Below are 18,194 nucleotides of genomic sequence, written 5' to 3'. Positions count from 1 at the left end.
AAATAATAATAATAATAATAATAACAACATAAAATCATTAGTAAAATAAAGTTAAATAGCCTAATAAAAATGACAACTTAAACATTTAGACAACTACAATATAGTTTATGAACAATAATATTATCAATAATACTGTTAATTAAATTTATTAATTTTATCGTTATAATTATTATCATTGTTGTTGTAGTTTTACATTTTGAAAACATTGGAGATACCGGTAACCACGCTACGCGAACTACGCGAAGCGGCATTTGTGTGTGTGCTCTATCTCGCGTTCAATGAAGGCAGCGCATTAATCTAGAACCGTGATTAAACTGACTGGACACCTTCCAACCAATCAAAATCTGTCAATAGTTCCACTCGTCAGTCATCATCCTTCGGAGACCAAGCGAGCCTGAAAGCCGTAATCTACCTGGTTTCGTGCTGCAAAAAGGTAAGGATAACTCAAAGTAGGCTAATGCATATTATTATAGATAAGTTATTGTTTTCATTAATTAGTTGCCCGCCCATCTTCCTTTTTTGTTCAAATTATGTGCAACCTGATGTGGACGGAAAGTTAGCCTGCATCATTTTAGCAGACATCTTGACTTAACGTTACAGTGGGTGACTGGGTGGGTTTTCATTTTTTATGAGATCCTGACTAAAAGTATTAGTTTTGGGGAATGTGTTTTGTTAATGCTAACTGAACGAAATCTCTTGTGCATAGGCCTAAGTAGGATAACGTTAAACGTTACATTGTGGTCCTCGTTTCGGATGATTATTAACTAAACAAGACTAACGTTACGCTTTTAATGAATAACATTGATTTCTTTAATCGCTCAACTAACCTATGCGACGTTGCCTAGTAAGTTATTTATTTTGTTAGCCGGGATACTGCGTTTGCTGTAAACGCAATATAATTTCAAACCACTGTAAATTAACCGTTAACGTCAAATCGCGCTTAAATTCAAACATAAATTTGCATAATTTTGAAATACACAAAATGGCGCCTAAAGAAGCGTTAAGACCTGATCTCTATATAGATCAGTTATTACAACACATGTCATATAACAAAAAAAGTTAAATCTGCTCTTTAGATTAATAATATAATAACACAGAACTGCAACAGCATCTTCATTTGAATTTCGAAATTTTGATTACACGTGTCTGCCTGTTATGTATTTAACTCTATAAAAGTAACGTTACATTGGCTAGCTATATTTTGAAATGGTTATGGGTAGGTTAGATGTAGAAGTGGGATTAGGATGCCAAAATACCTTATTAATTCAATATTGTTATAACAATTGTATTTTTTCTACTCCTTTTTTTTGGTCAATTTTTATATATTTTTGTCGTTTTATATATTATTTTTTATATTATCTATAAAATTGTTATGTTTTGGGCCGGGTTACAGAATCTAAAATGGATGCGTGTGTGTGTGTGTGTGTGTGTATATATATATGTATATATATAATGGCAAACTTTATGACACAAAAGATTAAATATTTTATATTTATATGGTTTTAAAAACATAATAATGTTTACATTTAAATATTGCAAATACGTCCATACTGTAGGTTTTTGTACATTTTGTACCTGTTAATGTCACGTATTAATGATGAGACCAGGCTGGGGAAATTATGTTTGGTCTTCTTCTTGTGACACTTTTCCAGGGGTGTTGTGTTATAGTTCAGCCTATTATGATCAACTTAATCTGATTCACTTCACAAATGTTTACTCATGCTTCAATTTCTCTGTGTTCTTCTTTCTTTACAGTGAAAGCATCATGGATGCAATATTGTGCTCGGTATGGTTTTTTTAATCAACATTTTTCTGTTTTCCTCTTTAACTTTCATCAGTATACATTTAGTAGCGATGTCAGATAGAAAGTACTCATCCATTTGGAAAAGGGCAAAAAGATTAGAACAAAAATATGCAAGTGCCCAAACAGCTGCATCAGAGTTTTTGCCAACAATTGTCTCTCCTCAGTGCTCTTCACTGCTTTCCCAAGAACTTACACAAGAGGAGAGTTCTGTCAAACAGAATAGTGCAGATGAGGGAGATTTGGATGATGTCCGGTCCCAGAGCAGCTATAGGGAAACTATCCTACCACTTAGACATTGCATTGCACAGTGGACAAATGAATTTCATGTAAAACACAATGCAGTGGATTCTTTGTTAAAAATTTTGATTGAAAATGGACACCCAGACCTGCCAAGGACAGCAAGAACTCTGCTTGCCACCAATGAAAACGTTGAGTTTGAGATTAAATCAGGAATGCAGTATATCTACCTTGGCTGCAAAGACCAGCTCCTGAATCATTTGAAAATGTATCCCTTACAGGATATTTCTGAATTAGATTTCATTGACTTTTCGCTCAATATTGATGGCTTGCCGCTTTTCAAAAGTAGCAAAAATACATTGTGGCCAGTGTTGTGCAAATTGAATTTATCTCCTCCCTCAGTATTTCCGTTGGCATTGTGTTTTGGTTTGTCAAAACCCAAAAATCTTGACTTTCTTGATGATGTTGTTGGTGACCTTCGCAGCATTATAGAAAATGGACTCGAGACAGACAGTGGTTTGATTAGGATGAGGCTGCGTTGTGTTACATGTGATGCCCCAGCCAAGGCTCTTGTGAAGTCCATAAAACTGTGTTCAGGCTATTATGGGTGTGACAAATGTACACAAAAAGGAGTGTGGGATGGCCATCGGGTGATCTATCCTGAAATAAACAATCTAACTTTGAGAACTGATCAAGCATTTCGAGATCAGTCTCAGGAGGAGCACCACCTTTCTTCAGTTTCGTCGCCATTTTGCCAGCTCCCAATAAACATGATTGAACAGTTCCCTGCAGATTATATGCACCAGTGTTGCCTTGGGGTTATGCGCAAAATGATACTCATGTGGCTGAGGGGACCACTGGGAATCAGATTGTCTTCTGGCCATGTTAATCAGGTCAGTTCACAGCTTTTGAAGCTTAAACCCTGCATCCCAAATGTGTTTGCAAGGAAACCAAGAGGCTTGGAAGAGATTGATAGATGGAAGGCCACAGAGTTGAGACAGTTTGCCCTCTATACAGGGAAAATTGTGCTTAAAGGTATAATTGCAGAACAGCTCTATGAGCACTTCCTGGTTTTTAGTGTGGCCTTATCCATCCTTGTTTGCCCAAGACTGTCAAAACAGTACAATCACTATGCAGAGGAGTTGTTGGTGTACTTCATTTCACAGGGAAGACATTTGTATGGGGATGAGTTTCTTGTCTACAATGTCCACAGTTTGGTACACCTGGCATCGGATGCAAACCTTTATGGCAGTCTAGATGAGTGCAGTGCTTTCTCTTTTGAGAATTACTTGCATCAGCTGAAAAGATTGGTTCGTTCTGGGCGAAATCCTCTCTCACAGATTGTGAGGCGGCTTAGGGAAGCAGACAAACTGAGGAAGATACCTTGTGAACCAACAAAGACTGTACAAATAAAAAAACCCAACAATGTCTTCACTCTTAGTGATCTAGAGTGCTGTGAAGTTGTTGCAGTGTCAGGTGAGACAGAGCATGGGGAAAAGATGTTGCTCTGTCGTATCTATGATCGACTTGAGCCATTCTTCATGCAGCCCTGTGACTCAAGGTTGATTGGAGTCTACACAGCCAGAGACAGTCACACTCGAATGAAAACTTTATCTGAGAGGCATTTGGGCAGGCAGGCATTTATGACTGAGGCAGGCAGTGGTTTGAGGATTGTACTTACCTTGCTCCATTCATTCTGATGAGTTCACAGACTTAAAGGATTAAATCACTTTAGAATAAAAATGTCCTGATTATTTACTCACCCAAAATGTTTATGTCTTGCTTTCTTCAGTTAAAAAACAATTATTTTTTTTTCAGGAAAACATTCCAAAATTTTTCTCCATAGTGGATTACACCGGGGTCGAACTGGTTGAAGGTCCAAATCGCAGTTTTAAAGCAGCTTCAAAGGGCTATACACAATCCTAGCCAAGGAATAAGAGTCTCATCCAGCGAAACAACTGTCATTTTCACAAAAAAAAAAAAAATCTGAACGTATACCTTTATTTTTAACCTAAAATGCTCGTCATGCATTACGTCATTACGTTGGAAAGGTTACGCATGACAGAGACGCAAGTACCGACTCCGTGTTTACAAAACAAACACATTTTTTTTTTGTAAAGGGCAATGTCAGACGATTTTGAAGTTGGAGGAGAAGATGAGAGAGTATTTCACCTTACCGTACCTTTTTGAACCAGAGTACACAGGCAAACTTCACGTCACCCGTGACCTTTCCAACGTGATATCGTAATGCGTGGCGCATTGCAGAGCTAGAGCGAGACAAGCATTTGTGGTTAAAAAGTAAATAAATAAATACAAATATTTACAAAATGGCCGATCGTTACACTAGATGAGACCCTTTTGCGATCATGTAATGTAACCTTCAACCCGCTGTTTGCAATTCCATTATATAGAGACAAATCCTGGAATGTGTTCCTCAAAATCCTTAAAGGGTTAGTTCACCCAAAAATGAAAATGAAGTCATTAATTACTCACCCCCATGCTGTACCAACCCTGTAAGACCTTCGTTCATCTTCAGAACACAAATAAAGATATTTTTTATTAAATTTGAGAGCCGAATCACTACCACATAGACTCCTAAGGGAATGACACTTGACGGCCCAGAAAGTCAATGGAGAAAATGTTTAAATATCCCAAGTGACAACAGTGGCTCAACTATAAGTTTATCAAGCGACGAGAATACTTTTTGTGCGAAAAAACAAACAAAAATAACGACTTTATTCGACTATTCCTTTTCTTCCTTGTTGGCCTGAAACGAGACTTCCTTAGATTTCCACGATGCATGCGCGAGAACTGAACTGAAGTAGTTGAAGCAGATCGCAATTCTCGCGCATGCGTCGTGGAAATCTAAGGAAGTCTCGTTTCAGGCCAACAAGGAAGAAAAGGAATAGTCGAATAAAGTCGTTATTTTTGTTTGTTTTTTTGCACACAAAGTATTCTCGTCGCTTGATAAACTTATAGTTGAGCCACGGTAGTCACTTGGGATATTTAAACATTTTCTTCATTGACTTTCTGGGCCGTCAAGTGTCATTCCCTTAGGAGCCAATGTGGTAGTTATACAGCTCTCAAATTTAATCAAAAATATCTTCATTTGTGTTCTGAAGATGAACGAAGGTCTTACGGGGTTGGTACAGCATGGGGGTGAGTAATTAATGACTTAATTTTCATTTTTGGGTGAACTAACCCTTTAATTTCTTTTTGACTGGACATGGACATTTTGGACCACGGGGGTGAGTAAATTATCAGGAAGTTTTAATTCTGAAGTGAACTAATCATTTAATATGCAGTAACATACTTGGTCATGTATTATGTAGCAAACATTATACTATTTATATATACATATTTTCGAGCAATAGTTTTCTAATTAATATTGCCCACAGAGGACACTTTTGTCTGTGTGGCCTACAACTGCCAGTTGCCATTTTTTTTGTGTTGCAAACCACCCCAGATTTTATTTTAATATATTTCCATTGAGTGGAAATACAACACATTCAATACATCCAACATCAACACAATACATCCAATTGGTACGTACTTGTAGTTTTAAGTGTATATAATAACAAAATAATAATAATATGAATATACTTTTGCTCGGGGGGAAGATCACAATTTGACAACATTTTCATTTTTTCCCCCAGAACACGGTCAAACTGTTTGCTGTCGTGAAATTTGTGAAATCCAACACAGTGGATGCTGTTCCAACTAACTGGTTAGAGACATCTGAGAAGGTATTTCCTAATAGATAATTTCATGTAATATATAACAATGTAAGCTTAGCTTGTACTCTCTTCAAGAAAGTTATTCTAACACCGTGTCCTAACTACACGCGATGCGCTAAAATTCCAGCGACAGCAAGTGTGTCTGTCCACACTAGACGGGACGCGACTATGAAATGCCACACATTTAGAACAGCGTGTGAGCAGAGGCTCTCTGTGAAAGCGCACTGTTGGCCCGCACTTGCATTGGAAATGGGTAAGGACATAATCAAATCATGAAATAACATTATTAAAAATCAAAACATTTACTCATTGACTAATTTTGTTATGAAGTACAGTTGTATGTTTGCATAGAATTCATTTTGAACGCTATATTACATGCTTTCAAAATCTGAGGTAAATTATCCGTTATCGCTTGTGGCACAGTGACCTATTTTTAACTAAAAATAAATAATGTGTACTCATAACCAGTGTAATTTCTTTATTCTGTCAGCCGCGACGTCGCAGAAATAGGAACCGTTTCTAAATTAGAAACTTCGCGTGTCGCCGTCGCGTCTGGTTAGGACAAAAACTCTGATTAACATGGAAAAGATACCTTTTATCGCGTGTTGCGGCGTCGCGTGTAGTTCGGACACGGTGTAAGCTAGGGAAATATTTCAACTGGCACAGATGAACTATCAAATGCTGCCATTCCGGGGAATAGCAAGTATAACTAAACATTCTTCAAAAATGCTGGTAGGTTGTCAGTTAGCCTCTTTGCAGCAGCATTATACTGATGATTAAATACTGCAGCACCTGCTGATTGACAAAACTGATTTAAGTTGGCATTTGCCATTTTTATTTTGTATTTGACTTGACACTTGTGTAAAACTCCCTTTGAACTCTTGTAAAGTGGACTTGGTCTAATATCTCTGATCTATTGTTTATTATACAAAGATATGCATTTTTATTTTATATTTTTTTGTAGACCGTGTTTTGCTACTGGCCACAGAAGAATGTTACTGCCAAAGTCAAAAGGAGAGAGATACCAGACAAAACACGTTGGGCCAAATGTAAAGTCTCAGTTTTAACATACACAGGTATTGTATTGTTTCACACTTGAGAACTAAGCCCACAGTCATCTAATAAATAAAGACATTTCAAATTATTACATCATTGTCACACAGTTAAAGGGATGATTTACAGCTATGAAAATCAATTGACCCTTCGCTAAGCCACGCCCGAAAATCGCCACTGGCCAATCGTGTCTTAGCAACCGTAACTAGGCGCGGAAGGTCTGGCAAGCTTTCGAGCGAGGGAAACAAGCCGAAGCATTGTGTGTAATTGTGCAAATCTGATACCCGGTATCCTAAAAGTTTGGACGGGGAAGCATTTTTTTTCCCATCCTGAAAATCTAAAAGCCAAGGGGAGAAATGATGTGTGTGATCAAGCAGTGTGTGAGACCCCGTTCACAACTAAACACCTATTGCATGGAAATAATGAAGGTTCTTTGTTCATAATACATTTATTTTAACATATTATCTAAAATAAGACGATTAAAGACAAGACGGAAGCTCACTTTAAAATATTTTTTAGCATTTTGTTAATCGATGGCCTACCCCTGAATAAGTAATCTGATCGCGGCTCTCCCGGTGTTAGCGTTATTCCACAATATTTATGGATAAGCTGTTTGATTTCTAATTATCAGATTATTTTCACATTTCACTTACCCTGGTGTGCACAAACATTTCTGTTCCTCAATTTGTGTCTTTCCCATTTGAATGGTCAGCATATGATGCGCTGCTGCTTGCGCTGGGACTATTAGGCTTAAGCTTCAATTTTTATAAAAATTATTCTCTAATCGGTTGCATTTTATGTCGTGAATATATCCCTCAAATGGAATACAGCAGTCCCTTTTGTCTTGCTCTCTCAGATATTTTACATGTTCGCCAAAAATGACTATTTATCTCAATGGGAATGTCTGACACCGGTGCGTACACACTGTAATAGACGTGCCAGGCGTGAAAGCTTGACAGGCGTAGCAATAGTAACTAGGGAGGGTGAGTCTTAGCGAATGGTCTTAAGACCACTTAACATTGAATTCTGAACTTGAAGTGGTCTCTTCATTTTTTCCAGAGCTTTATAGAGACTGACACACACACACACACATATTGAATATCTCTGCTCTGATCCGTTCTGATATTTTGTAGAGAGCTACAACAAGGCCAGAGACAAGGTCAACCAAGCAACAATGACCTCAAATTTGGACAGTGACCAGGAAGAAGAAACAGGCAGGAAGATTGTCACTCCTGCTCGGTACCTCGACTCAGGTAAAAGACAGTTTGGTGGCTGTTTGTTTTTTTGTAGTTTTATTTCTTTGCATTTCTCAAAAGAATATTTAATGTTACGCTGTGTGTATATATATATATATATATATATATATATATGTATTAGGGATGTAGCAATTCACTAGCCTGGATGCCAGCCCGAACTCCGCCCACAACATTTTTTGGACGGGAAGTTTGGTCTGGACTCGATCCATTGAGGAGTAATTATGATCGGTTCAGAAATCATCGGGCCAATCAAATTGCCTGGGCGGGCTTTATACGATGATGGACAGATGATCTGCAGGGACGTAATCATCACGTTATCACAGAGTGCTTGTCAGAGGTGACTGCAGCTGGAGAATTGAGATGTACAGATTCCGCTGTCGCGTCTGTTGTAAAATAAATCGACAGCGCATTCATTTTAATAGACAAACAGAGAACTGGCATCCTTCCTACATGATTCGGGAAAAGTGTAACTTATCAGCTGGCTCTGACGGTTGTTAAGAAGATGGGACGTAATGAAAAGCCTGTGGTCGTTGTGGTTTCTCCTTTGGTCGCACTCATGGAGAAGTAAGTAAAAGAAGCAACAATCGTTATTTAACTTCTAAAATAAATAAAGTTAGGCTACGTTCTGTATTTGAAAACTGCGCTATGCAAAGGAGTTGACTTATGCGTTGCTCTGATTGGTTGGTAGGTCTACCGACTATCCAATTGAGTGCAGAGTCTTTTTTTTTCCTGGTTCGTTTACAACACGCCTCATAATCAAAGCCTAATAGAGCAGTTTCAGACTCATATTCTTTCTTGAATATGAGTATGACGAAGTCAGGCTAACAATTCACTAGCAACTGGTTGAAAATCAATAAAAATGTGTCACGATTCAAGCGAGCACACACTGGCATGAAGCTAACAAGTGTTTTCAGTTAATTCCTATGGAACTTTTGTGAGCTCAAACACTTGCTCCTCTCGCCAGTGTGCACCATATTGATTGATGGTGTGCATATTGCATATTTGTGCATATTTGATAGTGCACGCACCATCAAACAGTAGACACGGTGACAGCAAGCATATATGTTGACGTTGAATCATTCAAATCGGAGATGTTGCTGCATTTTGACTTTCATAGACTAATAATAATCACTCCGCCCACAACATTACTTACTCCACACATTGTTTACTTGCGCTTTGCGCTTTGACACTTGCATTTCAGATCGTTAAAATAGGGCCCATAGTTTGGGTGATCTCTGCAAGAGTTGGGGATGCGGGGAAGAAGTGTGTGTGTGAGAGTTCAAATGTTATTTGGCAGCAAGGTCCTTTATCTCATAGACCAGTGGTCAGATCTATCAGTCACTGGTCAACCAGTTTTTCCAGACTTACAGTAATAATTTGACAAAATATATTTAAAAATTAAAAAGAAATGTGCAGCATTTTGTCTGAAAAATAATAAAAGGGACACTTTTTCATTTATAATTTTTCTTAAAGGAACACTCCGAATTTTTGGGACTTTAGCCTATTCACCATATCCCCCAGAGTTAGATAAGTCCATACATACCTTTTTCATCTCCGTGCGTGCTATAAGTCTGTTTGACGCACCCACCGCTAGCCTAGCTCAGCACAAAGACTGGATGTGAATGGTTGCAGCTTTCATACTAATCCAAATGAGTGACAAAAAAAACCTAAACATTTTCCTATTTACATGTTGTGGTTTGTATAGTCACAGAGTGTGCAAATATCAAGGCCATATGAGACACAGACATCTTTTAACCGTATAAATACTATATTTTCTGAAGGCGAAGCACTGCTACTTGGGCAGAGTGATAACCATCACCTGACACGCACCGTGACGAGCCTATCGTACCCTTTTGCACGCTCAAGTTCGTTATTTCCATGGTTATTTCAAATTTAGGCTAGCCTACTAGGCGCGCCGCGCGCAGGGTGCAAGTTCAACGCGCTCGTTTTTTTCCAAGCGCCTCCGCGCCGCATCAAGATAAAAACATATTCATACCCTAATCATATAATAGTGTCACTAACGTTACATTAGATCTGGCTAATGGCACTGTTACAGTAGTCATCTAAAAACATAACACTTACCTCAGCCGCAGGTGATCCACTTGTCCTGTCTGTGCTATAGATGGGATGGCCGTATCCTTCAGCACATTATGGTCCGTGTGGCAAATTCCATTTTTTCAAAATAGTCGGGACAACACAATGTCCCTTGATAATCTATTTAGGTGTGTTTGGATCAATATCCAGAGTAAGTCAGCGTTTTTAGTTGGAATTCTGTGAAACATGGTATTACCTCCCCTGTTTACTGTTGCAGCTATTTACAATAGAGCGAAAACCCATGACTGTAAACTACGCTTTTACTATTTATAAATTGCTGACTCTATTACCCAAACACCGAGCGAACTCTCCGCTCCTCACCACAGCGTGTCTCCGGTGATGCGGTTATCACTCCGCCAAAGTAGCAGTGCTTCGCCTTCAGAGAATAGTTCCCAGGTTTTATACGGTTAAAAGATGTCTGTGTCTCATTTGACTGTGTTATTTGTACATTCTGTGACTATACAAACCACAACATGTAAATAGGAAAACGTTTGCGTTATTTTGCCACTCATTTGGATTAGTATGAAAGCTGCAACCATTCACATCCAGTCTTTGTGCTGAGCTAGGCTAGCGGTGGGTGCGTCAAACAGACTTATAGCACGCACGGAGATGAAAAAGGTATGTATGGACTTATCTAACTCTGGGGGGTAAGGTGAAAGGGCTAAAGTCCCAAAAATTAGGAGTGTTCCTTTAAATCTCATTTGTTAAAAAATCGTCAGAAAATCATATCGTTATTGTTAATCGTATTGCATCGTGAGTTGAGTAAATCGTTACATCCCTAAATATATATATATAATTTATACTGTGCATATATACTGTGTATATATTAACATGCCTAAGACTTTTGCACAATACTTTGTGTACTCTATATATATATATATATATATATATATATCCATTAGATACAGATATAGATGAGCCTTCTGCCAAGAGAGTGAAGAAAAAGACTGACAGATCTGCCACAATGACTCCCCAGACTCCACAGATGCCAAACATGCCTTCCTGTAAGTAAATGGTACTGAGTAACTACAATGTGTTTGATGTCTGTGTATTTTATTCATAATTTTTGGGTCTTGTTTTCCTCAGAAATTCGTGTATATATATATAGTTTCAGTGAACTGCACTGACTTTCTAACTTGCAATGACCTTGTGTTTTTAGTCACCCCATCAATGGATTTCTTTTCAGCCAGACACAACGAGGACAGCCCAAGTAAGTCTCCATTTTAACACTTTATCAACATTGTTTTTACCCCTGCCTGGCTGTACATTTAGGAATTTTCTCACAAATTTAGTTGTTTGAAATTCATTCAAATTAACTTAGAATTGTGTTGTATAGTGTAAGAAATATAGAAAAGACGTAGCGGATCCATGTACGCCTCACAGGCATTAATAATGGTGCAGAGGAGAGCAATGTTTTCGTTTAATTCCTATGGAAGTTGAGAGTGACACTCGCACCATATAATTGCCTTATGCATTTTACTTTTGTAGGCTTAGCGTCAAATTTTGGGGGCGGCAGTTCCTTCAATGGTGGTGGGTTCATTATTATTCTTAACTGGAAAACACAACAAAACAGTATAACGACAAACAAGCTTAGATAGGCGCTTTCACAATCTTCCGCCGTCGTCTTTGTGGCGCAGTGTGGTGAAATCACTCCTGCTGCTGATTTGTGCTGTTACTTGTTTAGACGCGATCATTTTTTAATTGTATTTAAGAAATCAAAACGACAGTGGGGGCGGTGGGTAAGTGATGTAACCGGTGTTGCGGCTGAAAAGGCTCTCAGACTGAGTGCAAAACAGAAAATATAGAATTCATCACATTGACTGATAAACTGTAAGTCTATTGCAATGTTCCCAACTTTAGATTTGAATCCATGGCGGAAGGAAGTAGTTCTGCACACAATAGGAAAGAAACTCCATCATTGTTTCTTATTAACTAACTTATGCCGTCGAACTGTTATAAATGAATATCACACTTGTAGCCGTGCGATATGGCTGTATATCAGCAAGCTGTGATTACCTACGGCCTACAGCCGAATCACAGCCATGCTGATATACAGACTTATCGCACGGATACAAGTGTTATTGCTAATATATAGCAGAAATAGATAAAAACATTGTCTGATTTGTTTTTTTACTGAATTAAATGATTTTGCACATAAATTTCCCATTGTATCCCTTTATCAAGGAAAACACCAGCCATTTTTAAATTTAGTTTCAGTTTTAGTCCAGTTTCAGCATCGCTTGTTAGTTTTTATCACATTTAGTCGACATCATCCCATTTTTATTTAGTCTAGTTTTAGTCGACTATAAGTCGAGCATTTTAGTCTTTATTTTAGTCCAAGAAAACATAATTTTATTCGTTTAGTTTTAGTCAAAAAAAAAAAACTGTCAACATTTTAGTCTAGTTTTAGCCAGGACATCATTTTAACCTTTTACTTTTTTGTCAGCAGATAATATTTAACATTTCCTAAAATTATTTCACATTTCAACATTTTCTCTCATCTTTTTGATAAAAAAACACAATTTTAAGGAACACATGCAGACATGGAAGATGTTCTGACAATATTTGCATATTTATTTTGAACATTTTTAAGGTTCAAAGACACAAACACAAATGCTTGCATTAAAACAAATAAAATACACCTGACAAAGGAAAAAAATAAATAAAATAAAGTGTATTATGAACTTAACACAAGTGCTGGCTGTTTAAAGCTAGTTCACATAGAATAATAAAATAAATAGATTTGAGGTCAATGTTGTGGAAAAAAAAAACTCCAACTGATACAACAAAAGTGCTTTCCTGCCAGCTAGTTCACATGGTATATAAAGGTACAGTATTTAAGGTGAAACAAGGCATAGATTGCTAGAACGTATGAAATCTTTTTAACTAATCTTTTTAAAGCGTCTGTCTGCTTTAATCAAATGTAACTGAAACTATAGTTGCCCGGCCAGTATAACATATCTAAGTTAGCATAAATTTAACTTCACATACAATTCTATCAACAAGTGGCTACGGTCGCTACGTGCTAAGAAGCTAACGCAACATAGCCAGCCTGGATACTAAATGCTATGAAAGTTAGCCATCATTAGTTAGTTTATCATTGTAACAAAATGTGTCCATATATCACGTCTCTTCTTTCTCCCGAGCCCCGTGCAAAGCATGTTTTACTTTTAACCTGTCGCCGCCGCCTCACCGTGAATCCAGCTCCTGTCTGCTCCATGTGTTGTGTCGGCTACTCTGACCCGCTCCAGGTTTGAACGTGGGTGTGTGTGGCGGAAGAGCTGACGAGGAGGAGGCGGAGGAGGAGACAGGATTTGACAAAACCATATCATATAATAATATGTAATTTTCGTCTCGTCTTTGTTCGTGAACTAAAATGTCAATAGATTTTAGCCCAGTCTTTATTTACCGAACTGCATTTTCGTCTCGTCTTTATTAGTCTACGAAAATTATTTCTGATTTAGTCCCAGTTATTGTTTATTAGTGGGGATTTTAGTCTCGTCTCGTCTAGTTTTCGTTCGGTGAAAAATGTGCGTTGACGAAAATATTTTCGTTTAGTTTTCGTTAACGAAATTAACACTAGTTTGCACAGTGCGATCTGATGCAGCCCCTGGCCTGAAGTGACACAGGAAACAGAAATGCTGCAAAATAATAATCCAAGTAGACTAAACGAGACGAAGTTACTTTAAATAACATTTTGTCTCGTCTTGTTTTGGTCAACGAAAATGAAAAAACATTTTAGCATAGTTTTTATTTTTGTAAACCACATTTAGTCTAGTTTTTATTCGTCAACGATATTGCATTATACATTCCGTTATAGTCATCGTCACACGACCAGCATTTATGTTGCGTCTCGTTTTCGTCATGTGATAAAGGTTCGTTGATGACAATATTTAGTCATAATTTTCGTTGACGAAAGCAACACTACCCTGATGTAACCAGCTTTTCTTCTTTTCATATTTTGGCAGCTTTGCTCACAAATTTGGATGCGACCTCAACCAGGACTGTGTTACAGAGCAATGACCAAGGTATGCCTGTTATCACTAAACAACTTGCTTTTGGTGACATCATCTAATTGTACACAATTTTAACTTGTTATTTGCACAAATGTAGGTCCCTCTATCACCAGTACTCTGAATACAACTCCAAACACTCAGAGTAAGTTGGATTCTTGATCATTGCCAATACCATCAAAAACTTTACACAAACTAATTGCCATTGTCACCTATCAATGGTACTGTGGTACTTCCAGTAAGCTGGGACTTGTCAAAGCCTAGTAAATTCTGGGACAGATTTTTGTTTCCATTACCATTTAATGAAGAATCAACAATGATGAAGTAGGTAGTGTACCTATGTCATTTTTCATGGGTAGATGTAAGATGTCAGCAAAATGTAATGTTAATCACTGGTAACCACTCGGCTCAGCTCTTGATTCAATTTTCAGGGTTTCCTGATGTAGCAGCCTGACATTCTGCCATATCACAATTTTTTTTAGGAAGATCACGATTTACATTATTATTTGTTTCCAAATTATTTTTTTCATATTGGTAGTACTATAAGTCACTGCAGTACAGCAAAACCTACAAACATGTACGTAAATTTCATATTTAACACTTTGCAAGTCATATTTGTTAACACGGATGTATTAGCTTGCATGGACTATATGCATTTTGTAATATTATTTTACAGCATTTATTTATATTTTAGCAATACAATTGTACTATGATCATTCATGTTAGTTCATAGTGTAGTTAAAATAGAAGACACTCATACCTGAACCTATTTGTAAGTTCTTGTGGTCAATAAGGACCCTTGGACAATTGCTCAGATGTATTTTTATATTTCAGATGATTCCTGCACACCAGCATATGTGAGGGCCATCTTTATGAGACTGGACAAGATTGAACTCTCTCTAGAGACCATTCAGTCCATTTTAACAAAAAACATAAGTTCTGATGACCCTGAAATAGAAGTGCTGACCGGGTCACTACAGACTCCAGCACAACTTGAAGAAGCTTCTGACAAGCTAAAGGACACAGCTCACAGAAAGAAAGTGGTATGATAAAATAGGACATTTCTCTGTGTGTGTGTGTGTGTGTGTGTGTGTGTGTGTGTGTGTGTGTGTGTGTGTGTGTGTGTGTGTGTGTGTGTGTGATAGAGAAACAGCCAGTAGTGAATACAGTGTATATCTACACTCACTCATGATCACAGTTATCTGTCTCATTGTATTTGTTTGGATAAAATGTTTGAATAAATTAAAGATGCATTTCACAACTTTATTACTTTTAAGTGTCAAACCTAATGTAAGGAAATCACTGGGAAATACAAGCCTTGTCCTATCAGATAACTATTTGTCTGCATTGATTGTCTATACAGATTGATTACCTGTCACTGCTGGGAGGTAAAACTCCTGGTGAGTCTGTACGACGCATAATGAGGAAAATTGGGACAAATGCTCTTTGGGCCAATTATAGTTTGAAGGGTCGGAAGGGTAAAAGAAATTTTCAGGACCTGGCAATGTATCCCACCATAATCCGTAAGTTGTTTTTATTTTTATTAAGTTATTTTGTAACCCAAGACCTTTTCACTCTCAATCCTACTATATATAATTGGAGAGGGATTAGTGTGTTTGTGTTTCACCATTCATATTAGTGTGAATTTTGCTAAGTAAAATGATAATGAAAAATGTTTAGTGACGACCTTTTTGTTGTGAATAATGATGACAGACGAGACGACACCAATGTTATTAAATAACTGACTATATGCACAACATCATTGACAAAAAAAGAGAAGGCTAAACTGTAGGTTAATAAAATACAACATTACAAAATCTCCCTTTATTATTGATGAAAAAAGAAAAGAGGCAAATGTTTTTCCTTAATCCGCCACAAGCGTTCATTCTTGTGGTTGCTAGATGTGAAGACTTTAAATCCACCCAATTATGCATTTTTTGATGTGTTTGACTTAATTTTTGCAATCTACTGTAGCAACCATGTGCACATTTACTCTCTACACTACAGAAACTACAAGGCTACAACTACTTTGTAAATTACTGCTTCAGCTACATTAAAGTACTTAAATACTTTTCTCATTCTTGTTTTTTCCCCTCTTTGCCTTTCTTTATATTTAGAGGCCTGCCACAAGATCCACCCCACAACTCTGCAAAAAACTCTAGAAAACTGTGTAGCTGATACATTACGATATGCTCCTCACAGAGTGTCTCAGGTCAGTGTTAATCGTTTGTTCAAAAGACAAGGATGTATTTTTTTTTTCAGCAAATTATGCTTTTTTTCCACATAAATTTAGGTCAGTTGTGTCAATTTATTTTTTATAAGCATTATATAGAAATTTGAAATTGCTCTATCATGACAACACTAACTTCATTAGATCAAAGATGAAAATGTATTAGCTTTAAGATAGGCATAACAACATTTTCTGGCTAAGCTAGAAAGCCATGTACGGTGAACTCATGAAAAAAGTAACTGACCCACTGCATTACAGTTTAGCTGACATGTAGCTGCAAATTTACATGATATAAATTTGATTTTAGTGGGTGGTTTGAGATGGTAATGCAAATTTTCAAATAACGTTTGTTCATTTAACAAAACCAAAGAAAATACTCATACTCAACATTGCATATAATTGACATTTACTTGAATGCCATTACCTGTTTTTAGTATCAACAGAATCCTGTTGTTTATGTTAAAGAAACAAGATTAAACAAAAAATATACTGTATATAAATCCATTTAATAATAGGAAAATATAAGAATATAAATAAATAATTTGTTTAAAAAAATTTTTTTTTCTGTATTTATTTATACCTATATTTTGTTTTACTTTGTTTTTTATTTGTATATTTACTTAATTGTAATGCATTAATTTGTATTTATTTCCCTATTTATTTGTACTTTTTTTTTTTTACCTGCATGAAAGACAACAGCATCTACTTTTTTAAGAAATCATAAATTATTCTGATTTTATTTCATATTATTGTCTATACAGGTGGATAGTGGAGTACCATCCACTGATAGACAGGAGAATGCATCAGCAGCAGCTGAAAGTCAGGAACATGCAGCAGCAGAGGAGAGCGGCATGTTAGAATATGCTGACTAAATTTGCAAATGCAAAATGTTAAGATTGTTGTTTATTTATATTTGTTTCTTGAGCAGTTTATTATTTTTTTATCATGGTAATGTTTAAAAAGGTTCATAGTTCTTGAGCAGTTTTAGTATATATATATATATATATATATATATATATTTTTTTTTTTTTAATTAATTAAATGAATCCTGTTTCATGATGTGCACACTTTCTGTTAAATCTAATAAAAGTTAAAAATGTTACTACACAACATTTGCATGTTATTAAAGCATACATTTCGACTCTAAATAAAACTGTCTGGGAACATTTAACAAACTGGAAAAAAACAACAACTTTATAGCAATGTTATGGCATAATGTTCCAACAATGTTAAAACTAAAAACATGTTTAGAATGTGTTTTTAAAGTAGGCTATATTATTGTATCTTAGAACATTCTGGACACGTTTTATGACTTGTGATAGATAGACAATGTTCTAAAAAATATTATCACTAAACATTTTAACAAGGATATTACCAAACAGTTTTAGAATATCTGTTGGAGAACGTTATCCTAGCTATAGGAGAACATTCTGGGGACTAAAATGTTGGATAATGTTCTAAAAATGTTATGTCTAAACATTTAAGGAATATCTTCACAAAACATGTATAATGTTTTTATAGAATGTTTAACTTTCAAAAGAACATTATACAAAAATAAAATGTATAACAGCAACCTGTATAAGAACGTTAGGAAATAATGTCCTAACAACATTATTATTAAACATTTTAATAACGTTTTTAAAGAATGTTATCCTAACTTTTAAAAGAACATTCTAGGAACAACAATAAAACGACCTGCTGAACACATTATAAGAACGTTAGAGAATAATGCTATAAGAAAATTACTATGAAACATTTTAATAATGTTTT

The 18,194-nt window shown here is 36.4% G+C and overlaps 1 protein-coding gene and 1 long non-coding RNA gene across 2 annotated transcripts; both read left to right on the top strand.

Annotated features, from left to right (window-relative positions):
* Positions 1-2,568: 2,568 nt before the first annotated feature.
* LOC148977236 (uncharacterized) lies at positions 2,569-13,527 on the top strand. Its single transcript, XM_089116675.1, has 4 exons — positions 2,569-3,517; positions 7,965-8,084; positions 11,341-11,391; positions 13,433-13,527. The coding sequence occupies exons 1-4, from the start codon at positions 2,569-2,571 to the stop codon at positions 13,525-13,527; spliced, it is 1,215 nt and encodes a 404-aa protein (XP_088972801.1).
* Positions 13,528-14,154: 627 nt separating this feature from the next.
* LOC148977235 (uncharacterized) lies at positions 14,155-17,365 on the top strand. The gene is made up of 3 exons (XR_016145656.1): positions 14,155-14,339; positions 16,312-16,406; positions 17,186-17,365. It is a non-coding gene; the product is annotated as an uncharacterized LOC148977235 (long non-coding RNA).
* The last annotated feature ends 829 nt before the right edge of the window (positions 17,366-18,194 follow it).

This window comes from Pimephales promelas, chromosome 11 (genome assembly GCF_988280905.1).
Source record: "Pimephales promelas chromosome 11, fPimPro1.hap1.1, whole genome shotgun sequence".
NCBI lineage: Eukaryota > Metazoa > Chordata > Actinopteri > Cypriniformes > Leuciscidae > Pimephales > Pimephales promelas.
Note: the sequence above shows the minus strand (reverse complement) of the source record. Positions and strands in the feature narration are given on the sequence as shown.

Bases quoted from the DNA above. Each gene is read 5' to 3' on its own strand.
- LOC148977236 (XM_089116675.1), top strand. From the start codon at position 2,569: ATGAGGCTGCGTTGTGTTACATGTGATGCCCCAGCCAAGGCTCTTGTG. The intron at 8,085-11,340 runs GTAAAAGACAGT...TTGTGTTTTTAG, and splicing joins TGCTCGGTACCTCGACTCAG to TCACCCCATCAATGGATTTC. The intron at 11,392-13,432 runs GTAAGTCTCCAT...GACCCGCTCCAG, and splicing joins ACACAACGAGGACAGCCCAA to GTTTGAACGTGGGTGTGTGT.